Here is a 14,007-nt window from a genome sequence, read left to right as displayed (position 1 = left end):
TCCTGGGCGGTTAGGACTTGAACACACATATTGGGGTGGACACAATTGAGCCCATAGCAACATTTAATCACAGGTGTTGCCCCAGATCCAATGCTAGGTGTTCCTTGACACAGGACATGTGCTGTTTATCCCGAAAATCTAAGGAATTCTGAGTTCTGGAGCACCTGTCTGGCCCCAGGCTCTGTGGAAGGATCTCTATTACAAACAGATCCTGAGAGTGTCAGGGTGTGAGGTGGGTCATCTCTGACTGTTCCTTCCAGGGTCCAGATGAGGTGACCTGTTAGAAGTGACCTGGTCAGGTATGTGCTGAGAGCCTCCCACACTCCTGAAATCTCCCATGCCCCGGGTGCCGCTCCCTCCACCTGCAGCCCTGCCAGGAGTTTGTGGCTTTTTCTTTGGTGTGACTCCAGAATCCTCGGCTTGGGCAACCCACTTCTTTGCCCTACTTCTAGCCGGGGCAGGTGAGGGTCAGAGGTGCCCCTTGGACTCAGCCAGACTCACACGTGCTCCTTGCCATCCTCTCCCCCACCCTTCACGGTCCTGGAACTGGTGTCAGCAACATTTCCCAGAGGACAGTGTCCAGCAGCCTCTCTTCTCGGCCACACTTCAACTTCAAGACAAGCAACTCCTCGAGAAGCCTACAGTGGATACAGCGGGACACAAGACCCTGTACCTGGGCTGTTTCAGACACAGCCCACGGAGGGTCCCCCAGGTGCCCCGAAGTGACAGCAGAAAGACACATAGAGCACATTCTGCCGTCTGCTCTCAGCACCCCAGCCTGTCGGGGCTCAGGCCTCGGGGTGTCTGAGCTTCCCACAGTCCCTGCCCTGGCCTGGGGGTGACCTTCCTGCAGCCTTCCCGAATGGAAACCAGGCCCCCATGCAACCCATGGGCTCCGGAGGCCCCTGCCCTCACATGCTGCCTCCACATCCCATCGTTAGGAACACAGTAGGCCGCACTTAACACAGGTTAAGAGAGGGGGCGGGGCCTGCAGGGCAGGTGCCTTAGGTGTCATGGTGGGTGTTTCCCTCTGCCTTTAGTGGGGCTTCCTGACTGACTTGTGCATGAGGATGCAGGGGTATCCGTGTGTGAGGACACCCCCCAGGTGGGAGGGTAGGCGGGGCCGGCTCTAGTGGCCGAGGGAACGTCCCTGGAGCCACAGACTCTGCCAAGGCCTCACTGCTCTTGAAAGTGGATGAAGAATGTCCGAATTTCCTCTGGGTGGATTGTGACCTTGGTGCCTTGCAGGGGTGTCGAGTGAGAGCTGGAGCCACCGCGGGGAGCAGAGGTGGTCTGTCCTTTGAGCCCCCTGCTTCCCTAGGATGCTTCCATCCAGCATTCCCCCACAACGCCCCAACTGACTCACTCTGTTGTGACCCCGTGATGCAGGCCCTTGGCTGCCCCCTCCTGCCAGAACTTACTCTACCATGGGCCCCTTGCATTTCAGCCCTCCCTTGAGGGTAATTTATAGGTGGTCCTGGCCATGCATGGCCTCATTCCCAATGGGCTGCAGCACTCAGTGCCTAGAGCTTTCTCACAGAGGCCATCTGCTGGGCCTGCTCTTTTTCTATTACTGGGTTCCACTAAACTTGACCTTTGGAGGGAATCCTCTTCACCTATCCACCCACACATCCATCCATGCATCCATCCATCCATGCATCCATCCATCCATATATCCACCCATCTGTCCATCCATCCATCTATCCCTCCATCCACCAACCAACCATCCCTCATCCATCCATCATCCATCTATCCATCCATTATCCATCCATCCATCATCCATCTATCCGTCCATTATCCATCCATCCATCATCCATCATCCATCCATCCACCCATCCACCCATCCATCCATGATTCATCTATCCATCTATCCATCCATCATCCATCCATCCATCATCATCCATCCATGTACCCATCCACCTATCTACCCATCCACCCATCCATCCTTCCACCCATCCATCCATCCATCCATCCATCCATCATCCATCCATCCATCTACCCACCCATCAATCTATACACCATCCATCCATCCATCCATCCATCATCCATCCATCCAACCATCCATCATCCATCCACCCATCCACCCATTCATCCATCCATCATCCATCCATCTACCCACCCATCATTCTATACACCATTCATCCATCTATCCATCATCCATTCATCCATCCACCAACCCCTCTTCCTTTCATCCATTCACACAATTACTGTTCCATATACCAACACATCCACTAATCCATCATGCATCCATTAATCATCATCCATCTACCCAATCATTCATCAAACATCTATTCATCCATCATCTCTCATCCATGACCAATCCATCCATCCATCTATTCATCACCCATCCACCATCCATCCAACCATCCACAAACCATCACCCATCCCTCATGCATCCATCCACCCATCCATCTATCCATCCATCCAACATCCACCCATCCATCCATCTATCCACCCATATGTCCATCCATCCATCCATCCATCCATCCATCCATCCATCCATCCATCATCCATCTCTCCTTTCTTCTTCCTTCCTTGCTTCCTTCCTTCCTTCTTCTTTTATTCTTTCCATCCATCCATCCATCCGCCCATCCATCCATCCTTTATCCATTATCCATCATCCATTTACCAATCCATCCACCTATCGATCTACCCATTTACCCATAGATCAACACACACCCACCCATCTATCCACCAATCCATTCACCCATTCATCCATCCATCCATCCATCCACCCATCGATCCACCCATCCACCCATCTATAAATTCACCTATTCATCCATTCATCCATCCATCATCCATCCATCCATTCACCCATCCACCCACCCATCCATACACCCATCTGTCCACCTGTCCACCTATCCATCCATTATTTATCTACCCAACCTCCATCCATCCATCCATCCATCATCCATCTTTCCATCCCCAAATGACTAAGTGTCCAGCTATGTAGCTGACTGTATGTTGTGTGCAGTGGACAGAGGAGCTACATGAGACAAAGGAAAGAGTGGGACCAGGAGAGCAGAGGAGCACCTGACCGAGCCATGGGCTTGGCAGAAGCTCAAGTAGGAGCTGGCCAGAGTGAAGGGGACAAAGGAGATCCAGGCACAGGGAACAAGATGGGAAAGACTGAGAAGCATGAAGCTGTCTGTCTGTGGTTCCTAGGAGCTGATGATGCTGTGTGCGGTGTGACCGCAGCATGGCAGGTGTCAGAACCCCCCGGGATATGCTTGCCAGTTCAGGCCTCACTGAGGATAGAGGCAAGGGGTTGTCTGCAGATGCAGTCCCCCCACATTGACTTGTGTGGGTCCCTGGCAGGTGGAAATGGACCCAAAGCCTTTCTTAACCTACTGTGGTAGATTCAGGAGGGTACAGATTCAGACACGGAAAGTAGCCTGTTCAGGGTCACACAGGTTGTAAGGGGCAGAGCTGGGATCTGACCCAGGGCTGCCCAGCTCCTGAGCCAGGCTGGAGCAGCTGGGGTTCCCGGGCACGGCCTGAGCCGGGGGGTCCCCAACCTCTGTGGTGGGGTGCTCACGTCCGAGGTCCCCATGAGTGAGCGCTCCTCCACGGCCACCATGGGACCCAGCCCTCCCAGCACGACCTGCAGGGACAGGACAACCGGGAGGGTGAGCTACCCCGAGGCCCCAGAGCTGAGCAGAGGCAAAGCAGGGGCAGGGCCACAACACGGCTCCTCATTAATTCTCACAGCAAAGTCCGGACAGGACTGAGGCCCCATTTTACAGATGAGGACACTGAGGCCGGGACAAGCATGCTTCCCCAAGTGCTGTGCTGGATGAGCATCCCCAGGAGGTGGAGGAGGCTCTGAGTGCCTCCAACATCCAGTCCCCGCTCTCCCTGTATTTGCTCAGGGGGGCCCAGGAAGGAGGCCAGGCATAGTTGACCATCCCTGTGCCAAATGGGCATGGACGCAGCCTCCTGTGGGGGGCGGTGGGGGGAGGCCAGGGGCCGATTCTGGCCACTGAAAAGGAAGGGACCGTCTGCTGCCCGGAGGTGGAGGCGGTTTGGGGGAAGCTTCCCTGCCCTGACAGGAGAAAGCACTGGGGGGCAAGGCCCTTTTCGCTGCTGCCCGCCCCCCTTCTGCCTTCACATCTGCTGGTGGGGCCTGTGCCTGCTTGTGACCAGGGGGGACCAGCAGAAGAAAAACAGCCAGCATGCTGACAAAGACCGGCTGCAGGACAAAGTGACCCAGGAAGGGACCAGAGAAAAGACAAACACCTAGAAGGCTAGGCAGGAGGGAAGGGGTGCCCCTCACCCCCGCCAGCGCCCCCTCCAGGCTTTAGTGAGAACACCCTCAACAATCTCTCTGCCAAGGTCTCTGCCAGAGGGGGTTTCACACGTGGCACGGCCTCCCTGTGGGAGCCTCAGCCCGCAGCCAGGGAGGACTCTCACAGGGGTGTGAGGGCGGGCCGGGGGTGGGTCGGTTACCTTCAGATTCACCGTCACAGGCTGAGACAGGACCGGGTCCCCCCCGACCTCACACAGGTGGTGGAGCCACAGCAGGACGCAGCGGAGGTCTGCCTTGGCCTTTCCTCCATGGCCTTCAGGGACAGAAGGAGGGCGGCAGTGAGGACCCCTCTGAGCCCCAGTCCTCCAGTCTGGACCCGGCACTTTGCACCTGCTCTCCGCTCCTCACCCTCACCCGCCCCGCGAGGCAGCTGACACGGCCTCCACTTGATGGCCAAGGAAACCAAGGCTCAGAGAGGTGCAGTCACTTGCCCAAAGCCACACAGCAGGTGGGCACCAGAGGGAAGATTCTAGGTCCGGCAGCCTCCAAGGCCTCCTGCCGCACCCACAGGGGCGATGCCAAGGATGCCTGCAAGTCTCCCCTCTGGTCTGATGTGTGGTCGTCCCTGGGCCTGTCCCCAAGCATCCCAGTGCTCTGCCGGACCCCTTCCCTGCCCTGGGTGCTGTGGTGTGGCCCGGAAGCCCCGAGGCCGATGCACAGGGAGCAGAAGGGATGTGTCCCTTGCACAGAAGCTTGTCTTGCCTCCGTGAAGGAGGAAGCACCTGCTGGACTATGACCTCCCTCTGTCAGGGGCCCTGGTGGCCACAGTGACAAGGGCCTTCTGCTGAGCCCACCAGCCACGTGTCCTGGGGGACAAATGAACATGGCTGTGTCAGGACGGGGGGGGGGGGGGTTGGGCCTTCTTGCAACTGCAGCACAAGAGGCTTGTAAACTCTCTTCTACGTGTCCCAGGGCGGTGGTTATGGATTTGAGTCCTGAGTCAGGCAAGTCCCTGTCTCCTGATGACGGTGGGGGTTATGATGGTGGCGATGACAAGACACATGGTTCATGAGGCGGCCGTGAGCTTGGGGAAAGCGGGAGGATCTCCCTCCATCCCCGAGGCTCTGTTCCCTCTGCCCCTCACTCGCTGCTCTCCAGGGAGGAGGGACCTCCATTCAGTGGGCCTGGGGCACCCCCAGTCCAGCCCCTTCTCCTTTGGGAGCCAGCCGTCCACAGGAGACCCGTTGACTCTCGGTGGCTCCGCACGCAAGTGGGAAGGGGACGCTCTGCTGTGTGGGGGAGGCTGCCTGCCCAGCGTCTTCTGTGACCGGTGGGGCTTCTCGATAATGGGGTTCAGTGTTAGGAAGCCACTTGGCTGCAGAAATGAGCTGCGGTCCCCGAGATCCACTTGATCAGAGACGAAGGTGTTATCTGGCCTGTAGTCACTTCTTTTTCCTCCTTAATCTGTGAACTCCTGAGGTCTCTTTGGTGCGGCCAGGACCCAGGTGGGGCTCCGGGGACAAGAGGGTGGCTGAGGGGCAGTCAGCCCTGCCTTTGAGCTCTGACAGGGGAAAGGGGAGGAGAGGGTCCAGCTAGACTTTGACAGTAGGATGAGTTGGTTCATGGCAGGGGTCACCTCCCCCAGGAAGCCCTCCATGATGCCTGCTGGGGGATTAACATGAACATCAGCATCATCGTCTGGTGGCTTGGCGGCTTCCCCTTCTAGTCTGAGAGCTCTGTGAGTCCAGGGTCCTTGCCTACCTAGGTCACTGCTCCTAGCCCAGTGCCCAGCACAAGAGACATTTGTTCACTGAATGAATGGAAACTCCGGCAGTCAGGATCCTGAGTCCAGAGGCCAAGTGGGAACTCAGCTGTTCAGGGCTCCAGGAGGAGTCCTGGAGGAAGCAGGACGGGTGTGCAGCCTGAAGCTCTGGCAGAAGGTGGACGATGGCCGGGGGGTGGGGGTGGGGTTACAAGGGGTCCATGAGAATGGGTGTGGACAAATCCTGGACTGGGGTCCATGCCCATCGTGGGCCCTGCTTGCTGAGTGACTCTGGTTCCTCACTGCCTCCCTCTGGGCCTCAGTCTCCCCGTGGGGCAGAGAAGAGGAACAGGTGACCTCACCGAGGGGAGCCTGGTGGACATGGGGAGGGATGAGGGAGTCTTGGACTCAGATCACACAGTCCAAGAGCTGGAAGGACCCTGGATCTCTAGTCCGGCCATTTCAGAGCACAGATGGGGAGCCTAACGCCCAGAGAGGGGACGTGGTTTGTTCAAGATCACAGGGCAGGGTCATGATTTCTCTTTAAGGTCTAGGATGTCAGCATCTCCCCTCTTGTCATCCAGGATCCCCCTGCTCAGAAGGCACCTCAGTGCCCCCTTCCTCCTTTTAGGACATGCCCTTTGAACCCTGGGCTGCAGCTGGGGCCCCCACCTCTTCCCAGTCCCTCAGCCACAGTGATGGGTCTGGGATCAGGCCACCAGCTCCTATCAGCCCCAATCAGGAGCTTTCCCTGGGACTCTGCACCTGCGTCTGGAAATTCTGAGTCTGGTTCTTGGTGGGGGGAGGGGGGGCGGCATGCACCGCAGAGGAGTTCACAGCCGCTTCCCAGTAAGGAGCAGACAGAGTGTCTACAGGCAGGGAGGAGCACAGCTGAGCGAGGGAGGGAGAGGGGCGGCCTCATCAAGGTTCCAGCCCCTGAGCACCAACCACAGTCCTCCCTTCCCTCTGCCCTGTGCCTGATCCTCGGAATTGAGTCTCCTAGTGGTTCAGCCAGTTCGTGTTGAGTGTCACCTGCACCCAAGAGAGACCAGACTGGGGCCACTGGGAGATGCTGACCACAGCCATGAGTCCTCCTGGACACAGTGACATCCCCCTCTGCGAGAAGGGCTCCCAGTCTTCTGGCAGGAACCACGGACTGATCCTGGGGCAGCCCCCCATCTGCTGGCCAATCAGATTCCTGGTCTGGGATCTGGAGCCTTAGACCCAGAGCCTTAGAGGCAGCTCACGGCAGTCCTGGGGGGGATGGCTGTGAACACCTGCTCCCCACAGACTCCCAGCTGCCCTGCCCCCACCCCGCCTGCCCAAGCCTCTTGTCCAGCTCCTCCGGTCCAGGAGCTTGAGTGTTCTGCAAAACCAGCTGCCTCTTCCCTTTCTTTTACTTACAGACAAGAGAACTTCAACTGACACCCCTCAAACTGGACCCTGATCTCTCCCAGGCTTTGCGTCCCCAGAGCACAAAACCCCAGGCTCTCTCCTCAGCACCGCTCCCCGTGCTCCCTAACCCTAGGTCTGAATGAGCAGGCGCCCCAGTGGACGGCTCAGGAGGTCCTTCAGGAGAGCCCTGGCCCTTACACATCCATGCTGTGCAGCACCCAGGAAGCACTCAGTAAGTGCTTCTTGCGTGACCAAGAAAGAGCCTACGTGCTTCTAAAGCCCTGGGAGGGTCCCGGCTCTAAAACTGAAGAAAGGAGAAATTGGAACCCCATCTCATCAAAACCTCCGCAAGTGAGGAGAAGCAGCCCCAGTACAAGGTGGAGTGAGAAACACACCAAGTTGCATGTGGGTGTTTCATTGTGTCAGGGCCGCTCCAAAGTCCCATCTTTAATCACAGTCCTTACTTACTGTTTCTCGTGTTCAGTTATTTCAGGAGACGCACGGGACTTTGAGCGGAGGCAATGCATGAGCTTTGCTGACCAGACCAGGGACTAGAGCCACCCTCACCTGGTGACGGCATACCCAGAAATCGGATAGAACAAGTCTTTTAACGGTGATCCTCTAGGGCTGAGGGCGTCAGGCCAAATATGTCATATTGAGACAGAAAAGGAGACGTTGGAGCAGAAAATGAAGCACGCAGGGCAAAGTTAGAGGATCGAACTGAAGTGGGTCTCAGATCCACTCACACCAGCTACGTGAGCTTGAGTGAACCCGAACCTCTCTGCACCACAGTTTGCCCATATACGAAAAAAAAATTTTTTTTAATGTCTATTTTCATGCTTATTTTCATGTTTATTTTGAGAGAGAGTGAGACACAGCGTAAGCAGGGGAGGGGCAGAGAGAGACAGGGAGGGAGAGAGGGAGATACACAATCAGAAGCAGGCTGCAGGCTCTGAGCTGTCGGCACAGCCGTAGAGGGGCTCCTGGTCACCTGCCCCAGGTCACGGGGCTGGAGGCCAAGGTGGTGGGAGCTGATGTCCGGCTTCCACCAGGCAGAGATCTCTGAGGATCAGCTGACGGGGGGTCAGGCCCCGCTCCGCCTTGACTGGCATCATCTCGGAATCCTCAGACCCACCCCCGATGAGGCGCTCATCTTACACGAGAGGAAACTGAGGCACGGGTGGGGACGGGGACATTCCTCTGCATGTGGGGGCGCCAGACGCCAGGTGTGACCCGGGTCGGGGCCTCCACCCCTAACTGCACGGCTGGGCAAGGGGGCTCTGCCAGACACCCCCCAGGGGCCTCTGCCACTGCAAGGGGCTGCTTTAACGGGCTCCCCGCTCCGGCTTCTGGACGAGGGCCGTCAGGGACCACCCCCCCCGCCCCCCCCCGCCCCCCCCGCTCCCCCCCGCCCCCCCGCCCCCCCCCGCTCCCCCCCTCCCCCCCCGCTCCCCCCCTCCCCCCCCCCCCCCCCCCGCCGTGGGCCCCGCATCCACCCGGCATCGCAGGCCGTACCCGAGTGATGTTGTTCATGTTGTTCGTGTATTTCCGGAAGTGCATCCGCTGCATCCGGCAGCCGCTGTTGTCCGAGGAGAGGACCCGGCCGTTGTGTAGACTGGCGCTGGTCCTCAGGATGGCCTCGCGGTTCAGCTGCAAGGCCCTCCCCACCCCCCCGCCCCGCCCCCCCCCCACCCCCCCTCCGGTACTCCTGCTCGATGCGACGGCAGAGCAGCTCTCTGCTGTGGCTTCGTGGGACGTGGGTGAGTCGGGAGTAGATGGTCTATGTGTGATCCTGTCCCTCACCCTCCTGGAGCAGAGGCCAAGTCTGTGGGTCAGGCTTTGGGAACCAGTGGCTCGGCCTTCCTTCCTTCCTTCCTTCCTTCCTTCCTTCCTTCCTTCCTTCCTCCTTCCTTCCTTCCTTCCTCCTTCCTTCTTTCCTTCCTTCCTTCCTCCTTCCTTCCTTCTTTCCTTCCTTCCTTCTTCCTTCCTTCCTTCCTTCCTTCCTTCCTTCCTTCCTTCCTTCCTCCTTCCTTCCTTCCTTCCTCCTTCCTTCCTTCCTTCCTTCCTTCCTCCTTCCTTCCTTCCTCCTTCCTTCTTTCCTTCCTTCCTTCTTCCTTCCTTCCTTCCTTCCTTCCTTCCTTCCTTCCTTCCTCCTTCCTTCCTTCCTCCTTCCTTCCTTCCTTCCTTCCTTCCTCCTTCCTTCTTTCCTTCCTTCCTTCCTTCCTTCCTCCTTCCTTCCTTCCTTCCTTCCTTCCTTCCTCCTTCCTTCCTTCCTTCCTTCCTTCCTTCCTCCTCCCTCCCTCCCTTCCTCCCTTCCTTCTTCCTTCCTTCCTTTTTCCTTCCTTCCTTCCTCCTCCCTCCCTCCCTTCCTTCCTCCCTTCCTTCTTTCTTTCTTCCTTCCTCCTTCCTTCCTTCTTCTTTCCTCCTTCCTCTTTCCTTCCTTCTTCCTCTCTCCCTTCCTTCCTCCCTTCCTTCTTTCTTTCTCCTTCCTTCCTTCCTTCCTTCCTTCCTTCCTTCCTTCCTTCTTTCTTTCCTTCTTCCTTCCTGGTTTTGATCCCACCTTGCCTCCCTCCTTCCTGTCTGCAGCTAGGGCAGGGGGGCAGGAAGCCCTCCTGGGCATATTATGGGAGGAGCCAGGTCCAGGTTCTTGATAAGCAGGAGCTGGGGTGCTCTGCCTGGATGGCTTAGGTCTGTCATGAGAACGCTGTGCTGTCATGAAAATGCGAGACTCCCCTCCTGCGTGAGTCATTGCCCCTGTGGGTTCCTGTCCCAGCTCTGAACTTGGACACCCTCTACGAGGCACACGACACGTGCGATGGAGCCAGGAGGCCAGGGAGCAGAGTAACCCTTTCTCCATCAAGCTCCCATGGAGAAGGACCGTGTGCCAAGCACGGGTCCCAGAGCAGGTAACCGGAGCAAACATGGACACTCATCCCGTCAGGGCCCCGCCCACGTGCACCTGGCACGACTCTGGGGGAGCCCGAGTGCACCTGTAGGGTTACTGCCGGATCTCGGTCCTGAGCTCCCCCGCCACAATCTGCATTCCCACTGGTTTCCGGGGGCGCTTCGCGGTCTCATCGGGTGCAGACGCGTAGTTATTAGAAATGGGCTGCGGATCCATATCATTGTGGACGTGGTACTCCATGAACTCCCGGGTCACCTGCACTGTGCGGTTACTCTCTCTGCAGAGACGGGAAAGGGGAAACAGTATTATGTTTGTGCACACGTGTCCCCAGCACGGTCCTCGCCATCGGGGAGCAGGCTAACGAGCCCTCTCTGCAGACGCCAGCCTCGACCTGTGAACACGAGTGATCTCGGCAGAGTAAGTGACAGGCACGAGGCCGCTCGGTGAAGCTCGTGCACTTGGATCAGATAAAGCCCGTGAGACCCCCCCCTCCTCCCCGAGCCATAGTGGCCTCAGATTCCTCCCGTGTGCCAGAGGGGACCCAAAGCTGGAGGGCGACAGAGGCTACATAACAGGGCTCTGAGAGCATAAGCCCAGGGGTAGCTTCCCGCGGAGGTGGTGCCTGCTCTCCAGGCGGCCAGCTGGGCCCACCCTACTCCTTTCCGCAGGACCCCAACCGGTGCAAGCAGGGGCCTTTGTCCTGCTGACCCAGATGTCCAGGTGTCAAGAGCCAGCGCCTTCACTCACCTTACCTCATCAAGTTCTCCAGACGCCCGAGGGCAGAGAATATTAACCCATTTCACACTGAGTCACGTAAGGCTGGGTTTCCCGACATCACTGGCCTCAGACCACATGCACTGTAGACATGGTGTAGACACATATATGGTGTAGACGGGTATATGGTGTAGAAGGGTATGTGGTGTAGATGCATATATGGTGTAGACCAGTATATGGTATAGGCAGGTATATGGTGTAGACAGGTATATGGTGTAGACACGTGTATGGTGTAGACGGGTATGTGGTGTAGACACGTGTATGGTATAGACGGGTATATGGTGTAGAAGGGTATGTGGTGTAGATGCATATATGGTGTAGACCAGTATATGGTATAGGCAGGTATATGGTGTAGACAGGTATATGGTGTAGACAGGTATATGGTGTAGAAGGGTATGTGGTATAGATGCATATATGGTGTAGACACATATATGGTGTAGACGGGTATGCAGTGTAGACAAGTATGTGGTGTAGATGGATATATGGTGTGGACTGGTATATATTGTAGATGCATATATGGTGTAGACGTGTATATGGTGTAGATGCGTACCTAGTGTAGATAGGTATGTGGTGTAGATGGGTATACGGTGTAGACACGTATATTGTGTAGATGCATATGTGGTGTAGACATGTATATGGATTGTACATCTGTGTGTGTGCTAAGGCACAACCATGACTGGGACCAGGAGGTGGCCCTGCTACAAGGCAGTACGTGAAGAAGTGCTTACTTCTGACCGATTTCGGGAATTTCTGTGCTACTGTGGTGGGGATGGACAGGGAGGAAGAGGAGGCATCCAAGAAGGGGCCCATTCGCCCCTTGAAGAGGAGAGAAAGAATCCTTGTCATTAGTCTGGCCCCAAGGCCTTTCCCTTCAGGCCTTGGCTGCGTGCCCCCAACATCCCTTCAGAAACTCCACTGCTGTCCCCGCTCTTCACTGACCACCCACACTGGCTGCGGTCGGCCCGTCCTGCCTGCCCCGTGCTCTCTCGAGAAGGGTCTGTGCAATGACCGAAGGGCGGAGCTCCTGATGGGGTGCCATGCAGTGGCTACTTGGTTGCTCTGTGGGTGCACAGCTGGGGACAGCTGGCTTGGGGCTGAATCCCAGGTACCACTCACCTCACAGCCGTGCTCCCCTTCCCTTCTCGCTCCTTCACTCTGACGTTCTTCCAGATGCTCCCCCCAGACCTCCTGCTTCTCCCGCACTTCCAGTGCTGTTGGGAGGTCACTTCAAGAAAAGCAAGTGGCTGTTCTAGCAGAGGCAGGTGGGGTGGAATGAAAACTATCTGGAGGTGGCCTGAGTATAGACAGGGCTGGCTCTAAACATCTGGGAGGCCCTTTTCCTGGAGGTCACCTGCCTTCTCTGCTGCCAACAATTAGTTGCTGAATGAGTGGATATGCAAATAGATGGCTGGCTGGATGAGTGAGTGGGCGGAAGCGTGGATGGATGGACACGTGGTTGGGTGAACATATAGATGAGTGGGAGGGTGAGTGGGTGGGCGGGGCAGATGGGCGGATGGAGGGGTGGTTTGTGTGTGGATACACGGATGGATACGGGGCTTAGTGGATGCATGGGTGGGTAGGTGGTTGGATGGATGCATGAACAAGAGGGATAGTGTATGTATGTAGGTATGTATGTAATATGTAGGTATGTTGTATGCATGGATGGATGGATAGGTAAACGGGAGGTAAGGAGATGGATGGATGAGTGATTTAGCAGTTGGTGGGCAGATGGGATGATTTTGCTTTAAATTTAAGAAAATGTATGACGTGAATATTATATATTTCCCCAGAGTGGGTCCTCAACTTTTGTTAGGGACCGACAGCCCTGGAATGATAAGGTTCAAGAAGGGCTTTCTTGTACTGGTCTAATCTGACAATACAGAAGTCAAGACACTAATGCGGGAAGGGCCTTCGCCACCTTCTGGTGGTTCCCATAGCAGGTGAGGACAGAGACAGGTGGGGAGTGACAGCTCAGGTGCCAGGACACACCTCTGCCTCAGAACCAGCAATGGCTGCACCTCACCTCTCCCACATGCTGTGCATCAGGTTGGTGTCACGGTCCAGGTTCACGGTGTTTTAATGTCATTCTTCACCCGCAACAGGTGCCTGATCCCTGGACCAGTGTACGTCCACGGCCTGCGCCCAAACTGGGTGGAACTATGGTGGCAACTGGTTCGTGGATGGGCCCCCTTGTCTGGGCCCCCTCGGTGCTCCTGATGCCATAGTGCCAGTAACTGAGGCCCGGAAGGTGGTCAGCACATGCAGGTCATATGTAGGTTGTTTCTCCCTTGCTTTCTGGACCTGCAAGGCCAGTGGGACAGGACACAATGTGGGTTTCAGGGCTGGAAAACCCCTCAGTCTCCTCCGTAACCTGTGGCTTGCATACCTCCTGGACCAGGTGCTCACTACCCACGAGGCAGCAGGGTCTTTCCGTCATGGACTGAGCTGACTTCCCTCCAGGCACCTCCCTGCTCGACAGGACCCGGCCCCAGCCTCATCTCCCTGCCTGGCCTCCCTCACTCCTCGGGCACCAGCATCAGCAACTGCTCTTCCTTCCAGGCACCCCTGCTGTTCCCTGCTCTGAGCATGACATTCGTGCCCAGGGGCTCAGCACTCAGCCCAGCTGGACCAGAATGTGCATCCGGAGGGTTTGCTGAATGATGTCAGCACCCCCTGCACATCCCCAGGAAAACAGTGGCCCCGGGGGACAGGCAGGGTACCCTGGGACACCCCTGCAGCTCTAGGCAGTGGAAAGGATGAGAACAGACCTCGCGCATCGGCTGTCTGGGTGTGCAGACACAGGCAGCTGGGCCAGCCTGGAACACCAGCACCTCCTCGAGGCGCCCCTTTCAACTCCTGAGGGCCTTTCCCAGAAAAGGTGGAAATTTACATGAGAATATCAACACACCCGAGGGAGGGGGC

The 14,007-nt window shown here is 56.9% G+C and overlaps 1 protein-coding gene across 1 annotated transcript in view; it reads right to left on the bottom strand.

The window, feature by feature from the left end:
• Window positions 1-532: 532 nt before the first annotated feature.
• The window catches only part of MAN2B2 (mannosidase alpha class 2B member 2), a 29,264-nt gene continuing 15,789 nt past the window's right edge, over window positions 533-14,007 (bottom strand). The window contains 11 exon segments of the mRNA XM_058723344.1: window positions 533-638; window positions 3,519-3,604; window positions 4,450-4,649; window positions 6,374-6,383; window positions 8,922-9,067; window positions 9,102-9,204; window positions 10,387-10,588; window positions 13,109-13,161; window positions 13,164-13,246; window positions 13,249-13,332; window positions 13,335-13,386. Coding sequence (XP_058579327.1) covers window positions 533-638; window positions 3,519-3,604; window positions 4,450-4,649; window positions 6,374-6,383; window positions 8,922-9,067; window positions 9,102-9,204; window positions 10,387-10,588; window positions 13,109-13,161; window positions 13,164-13,246; window positions 13,249-13,332; window positions 13,335-13,386 — 1,125 coding nt within the window.

Source organism: Neofelis nebulosa, chromosome 3, assembly GCF_028018385.1.
Source record: "Neofelis nebulosa isolate mNeoNeb1 chromosome 3, mNeoNeb1.pri, whole genome shotgun sequence".
NCBI classification, from domain to species: domain Eukaryota; kingdom Metazoa; phylum Chordata; class Mammalia; order Carnivora; family Felidae; genus Neofelis; species Neofelis nebulosa.
This window is presented reverse-complemented; position numbering and strand designations above follow the sequence as displayed.